At 42.6% G+C, this 5,468-nt stretch overlaps 2 protein-coding genes across 2 annotated transcripts; both read left to right on the top strand.

Moving 5' to 3' along the window:
- Window positions 1–766: 766 nt before the first annotated feature.
- Window positions 767–2,059, top strand: LOC143635368 (uncharacterized). The gene is made up of 3 exons (XM_077103221.1): window positions 767–965; window positions 1,071–1,511; window positions 1,677–2,059. The coding sequence occupies exons 1-3, from the start codon at window positions 767–769 to the stop codon at window positions 2,057–2,059; spliced, it is 1,023 nt and encodes a 340-aa protein (XP_076959336.1).
- Window positions 2,060–4,322: 2,263 nt separating this feature from the next.
- LOC143635369 (uncharacterized) lies at window positions 4,323–4,787 on the top strand. Its single transcript, XM_077103222.1, has 2 exons — window positions 4,323–4,554; window positions 4,600–4,787. Exons 1-2 carry the CDS (start codon window positions 4,323–4,325, stop codon window positions 4,785–4,787), a joined length of 420 nt encoding a protein of 139 aa, XP_076959337.1.
- Window positions 4,788–5,468: the final 681 nt, after the last annotated feature.

The raw sequence follows: 5,468 nt of genomic DNA on the forward strand, positions 1-5,468 counted from the left end.
CAATGGGCTTACTTATGAGGCTCAAGCAAGGTTTGACACAGCTGCTGGGGGTAATCTGATAGATAAGAAGAATGTGACCGAGTGTAACGAGATGTTTGAAAGTTTCGCGCAATCTGAGTACGCGAAGAAGCCACGAGGCAAGAATTCCAATCCCGTCACTAGTACACCCTCATCTGCTTGAGGTGTACACCAGGTTAATTTGGATACTGGTATGGCTGTTGCTTTGGAGAATCTTACCTGAGAGATAAAAGAGTTAAAGGCTAAGGTGGATAAGTGTGAGATGTGTAGAGGGGGTCATGGCACGCTGGAGTGTCCATTGATGAATAATCAAGATGTTGATTTTGTGGCTGGTCAGAACAGGTTCCCTAATGCTTACAACAACAACAATCAGAACTGGAACAACTATAAGAATCAGAATCAGAATCAAGGTCAAAGTAACTCGAATTGGCGTCCGGCCGGTGGGCCACCTGGTTTCCAAGTTCCCTATAACCGAAATCAGGGACAGTATAACAATGATGGCTCCAATGGTCAAAGTTTGAATAATGTGCTGGATCTGAGTAAGAAGTTGGACGAGATGATGCAGAAAATCATCACTAGAGATCAAGCCACTCAAAAGACCCTTGCCGAGCATGATCTGCTTTTCAAGAATCAACAATCAGCTATGCTCGACATGCAACGAACCATTGGTGATATTGCCCGACAATTGAATGAGAGACACCCGGGATAGTTTTCAAGTTCTACTCAGCAGAATCCGGCCGCTCAAATAATGGCAATTACTACTTGTAGCGGTATGGTTTTAGGTCACGAGGTGCGAAGGAATGAGGTTGAAGTGGAAGATGAGGAGGTGATGGATGAAGGGATCGAGATGGAAGTACCAGGTAAAGTGAAGAACACCGCACCAGTTGCACCACATGTAGAGAAGAAACCGGTTGAAGTCTGGCCGTCACCTTTGGTTGCCCACTCTCGTATCCCGTATCCCGCTCGCGCGAAACACCAGAAATATATGTGGGAGTATGGGCACTTTCTTGATATGTTCCGACAGTTGAAGATTAATCAACCGTTCATTGAAGCCCTCCAACACATGCCGAAGTACGCGAAGTTTCTGAAGGACCCGTTGAAGAGGAAAGATAGGTTGGGGGAAGTGTCATCAATTCCACTTATGGGAGATTGTTCGGCGGTAGTGTTGAACCGCTTGCCCGAGAAGTTGTCGGATCCGGGTGTGTTTATGATTCTGTGTTTGTTTGGTAGTGATGCGATGAGCCATGCATTGGCGGATCTGGGTGCAAGTATAAATTTGATGCCGTATTTGTTGTATGAGAAGTTAGAGTTAGGAGAGCTTACACCGACTTGCATGTCTTTGTCGTTGGCCGATAGTTCGGTTAAGTACCCGCGAGGTATTATCGAGAATTTGATAGTGAAGGTGGATAAGTTTGTGTTCCCGGTTGACTTTGTGGTGCTTGACATGGAGGCTGAAGAGAAGGTTCCCATTATTCCTGGTCGTCCGTTCCTACGTACTACAAAGGCACTTATCGATGTGTATGATGGGAATATCACGCTTCGGGTTGGTGATGAAAATGTTACTTATGATGTCGCAAGATTGATGAAGCATCCGAGTGATCAAGATGATTTCAGTGGTCCATGCCACTCAATTTATTTTATTAACTCCTTTATTGCAGGTGTGGATAAATGCTTTGATTACATTTGCGGTACGGATCTCGTGGGAAGTAATGGTTTAGTCGATTGTGATGATTTGCGTGAGGATGAGTCGTGTGAGAACGATTCGGTTTGTGATGAGTTGGCTGAGATTTCGGGTTTGCCCGAGATGATCGAGGTGAATGAGATTAGTTGTGAGAATGAGGTGGGTTCCAAGGAGAAACCCGGTCCATTGGAGTTGAAAGTTCTCCCATCATACTTGGAGTATGCGTATCTTGATGAGGGCTCGAACTTGACCGTTATTGTGTCTTCCAAGTTGACGGAAGAAGAAAAGTCAAAGTTGATATACGTGTTGAAGCTACATAAGGGGCGATTGCATGGAGACTTACTGATATTCAAGGATTAGCCCCGCTTATTACACACACTGGATTTTAATGGAGGATGAGTACAAACCGGTGGTGCAACCACAAAGACGTCTCAATCCGAATATGCAAGAGGTGGTAAATAATGTGGTATTGAAGTTGATGTATGTCGGTATGATTTACCCGATTTCCGATTCTCCATGGGTGAGCCCAACTCAAGTTGTTCAAAAGAAGGGAGGTATGACTGTTTTAATGAATGAGAAGAATGAGCTTATCCCTTCGCGTACGGTTACCGGTTGGCGAGTGTGTATTAACTATCGGCGGTTGAATAATGCCACCCGGAAGGACCACTTCCCGTTGCCGTTTATTGATGAGATGTTGGAGCGTTTGGCAGGTCAGTAGTTCTACTGTTTTCTTGACGGTTTTTCAGGTTATTTTCAAATTTCCATTGCACCAAAAGACCAAGAGAAGACGAATTTTACATGTCCGTATGGCACTTTTGCGTACCGTCGCATGCCGTTTGGACTATGTAACGCTCCGGCTAATTTTCGGCGTTGCATGGTGGCCATATTTCAGGATATAATCGAGACGTCCATGGAGGTATTTATGGATGATTTTTTGGTTTACGGTAATTCTTTCGATCATTGTTTGGCCAATCTTGAGAAGATGTTAAAGAGGTGTATTGAAACAAAGTTGATGTTGAATTGGGAAAAGTTTCATTTTATGGTGACGGAAGGGATCGTGTTGGGTCATAAGATCTCGAGAGACGGTATTGAGGTGGATCGGGCAAAGATTGATACTATAAGCAGACTTCCTCCACCAACGAATGTGAAAGCAATTAGGAATTTCTTGGGTCATGCGGGGTTTTATCGGCGATTTATCAATGATTTTTCTAAAATTACTCGCCCGATGACCCGACTCCTCGAAAAAGATGTGCCATTTGAATTTGATGATGAGTGTGTGAAGGCGTTCACGTATTTGAAAGAGAAGCTCGTAAGTGCTCCCATTCTTTGTTCTCCCGATTGGAGTTTGTCGTTCGAGCTCATGTGTGATTCTAGTAACTATGCAGTTGGAGCGGTTTTAGTGCAAAGGCGAGATAAACATTTTCACCCCATCTATTATGCTAGCAAGACGTTGAACTACGCTCAGGAGAAATACACCACCACCGAGATGGAGCTTTTAGCCGTTGTTTTCGCATTTGACAAGTTCCGCTCGTATCTCGTACTTTCGAAGACCACTGTCTTTACCTATCATGCGGCCTTGTGTTTCCTCTTTCAGAAGAAAGACACGAAGCCTCGTCTTATACGGTGGATTCTTCTACTTTCCGAGTTTGACATTGAGATTAAAGATAAGAGGGGTGCGGAAAACGTAGCGGCCGATCATCTATCCCGCCTAGAAGATCCGAGGAGAGAAGAGTTGCGTGAGGAAGAGATCGGTGATACATTCCCTCACGAGTCGATCGATTTTGTTGCGGCTGAGAAGCAAGGTATGCCATGGTTCACTGATTTTACTAATTATTTGGCTAATGGTTTTGTTTTGGAGGGTATTACTACGCAACAAAAAATGATGTTTTTTTGGGATGTGAATAGATATGTATGGGATGACCCGTTTTTGTTCAAGATTGGCGGTGATCAGATTCTGAGGAGGTGTGTGACGAAAGAAGAAGGTTGGGATATTCTTAAGCATGTTCATGAAGGGTTGACTGGAGGTCATCATGGTGCGCATGCTACCGCACAGAAGGTGTTTGATAGTGGGTTTTATTAGCCGACAGTTGTTAAAGATGTTGAGGAGTTTGTGAAGCTTTGTGATGCGTGCCAAAGAACAGGTAATATTTCATCCAAGAATGAGATGCCTCAAAACCCCATACAAATTCTTGAAATTTTTGCATTGGCTTAATGGGACCGTTTCCCACATCGAACGGTAATAAGTATATCTTAATGGCGATTGATTATGTGTCGAAGTGGGTGGAAGCCCAAGCGTTGGCTACGAACGATGCCCGGTTGTTGTGAAGTTCCTTAAGAAGTTGTTCACTCGTTTCGGTACTCCGAGAGATATCATTAGTGATCGGGGAACCCATTTTTGTAATACCGTCATGGAGAAAGCGTTAGTTCGTTATGGGGTTACTCATCGTACCTCTACTGCCTATCACCCTCAGACGAATGGTCAAGTCGAGAATGCAAATCGAGGGGTGAAGAGGATTTGGAGAAGACGGTTGGGGCGAGTCAGAAAGATTGGTCGGAGTAGTTAGAAGATGCATTGTGGGCATTCCGAACCGTATACAAGACTCCGTTGGGTACTACACCGTTTATGCTTATTTACGGTAAGTCTTGTCATCTTTCGGTTGAGTTGGAGCATCGTGCTTTTTGGGCGTTGAAGACAGTGAATGTCGATCTTACCGAGGCCGCAAGGAAAAGGTACTTTCAGATTCATGAGTTGGAAGAGCTTCGGGATGCAGCATATTCCCGATCGTTGAACATCAAAGAAAAGACGAAAGCTTTACACGATCGGCGTTTGAAAGGCTGCAAAGAGTTCAAGAAAGGTGATAAGGTATTTTTACTTAATTCTCGTTTGAAGTTGTTTGCAGGAAAGTTGAGATCGAAGTGGACGGGACCGTACTTGGTGAAAGAAGTTTTCCCGTATGGAGTGGTAGAGCTGGATAATCCGGATAATGGAACATCTTGGAAGGTGAACGGTCATCTCTTAAAGCACTATCTTGGAGGACCGGAGGAATCAATCGAGATGGAGGAAACTCCTCTCAATCCATCGCACTGATTTGTCACACGTGAATCTTGAGCGAAAACTCAAGTGTAGAGTTTGTACATTCTTTCCTATTTTTATTTCTATTTTATTTTTATTTTTCTTTGAGTCACTAATGTAGTTTTTTGTAATTTTTATTTGTTTTTTAAGTTTTGAAAGTTTTGAAGGAAGAGAGTGTGAGATAGAAGATCCCCTTGAAGTATAATGCAACATTCAAGTGTGGGGATGGAGCAGCAGGAGCCGTATACTTTTCTTAATATTTATTTGCTGCTTTTATTCATGTTTGTTGGTTGGTCTGGTTACGTACTTTGAATGATTATATCTATCGTTGATAAGATGAATTTTTAGATATTGTTGCTGATTCCGTTCGTGTACAAGAGAAAGGAGATACTTGTTGTTGAGCACGTTCGGAGATGAAGGACATTTATGGAAGAAGACTTTAGCGTCATATTTCATTCGCATATTACCGGCTAAGTCTTTTCCTTTTTACTTTCTTTTTATATTTTTTTAGTTTTTAATTTTTTTTAGATTCTTTTTGTTCTTATTTATTTTTATAATTTTAGGTTTTTTTTAAAAATTTTGAGTCGTGTTTCCGTCCCTGCCTTGAGGACAATGCAAATTTTTAGTGTGGGGATAGGAACACATGTTTTTAATCTATTTTGTTTTCTACTTAAGTAAAAAAAAGTTTTGAAAAAT

Source organism: Bidens hawaiensis, unplaced genomic scaffold (genome assembly GCF_021521415.1).
Source record: "Bidens hawaiensis isolate Kalapana, Puna unplaced genomic scaffold, B.hawaiensis_p1.1 tig00007455_1, whole genome shotgun sequence".
NCBI classification, from domain to species: domain Eukaryota; kingdom Viridiplantae; phylum Streptophyta; class Magnoliopsida; order Asterales; family Asteraceae; genus Bidens; species Bidens hawaiensis.

Coding starts and splice junctions, on each gene's coding strand:
- LOC143635368 (XM_077103221.1), top strand. CDS start 767: ATGGCAATTACTACTTGTAGCGGTATGGTTTTAGGTCACGAGGTGCGA. Junction 966..1,070: donor ACCTTTGGTTGCCCACTCTC/GTATCCCGTATC, acceptor CGTTCATTGAAG/CCCTCCAACACATGCCGAAG. Junction 1,512..1,676: donor TCCTGGTCGTCCGTTCCTAC/GTACTACAAAGG, acceptor CCTTTATTGCAG/GTGTGGATAAATGCTTTGAT.
- LOC143635369 (XM_077103222.1), top strand. CDS start 4,323: ATGCTTATTTACGGTAAGTCTTGTCATCTTTCGGTTGAGTTGGAGCAT. Junction 4,555..4,599: donor CTGCAAAGAGTTCAAGAAAG/GTGATAAGGTAT, acceptor AGTTGTTTGCAG/GAAAGTTGAGATCGAAGTGG.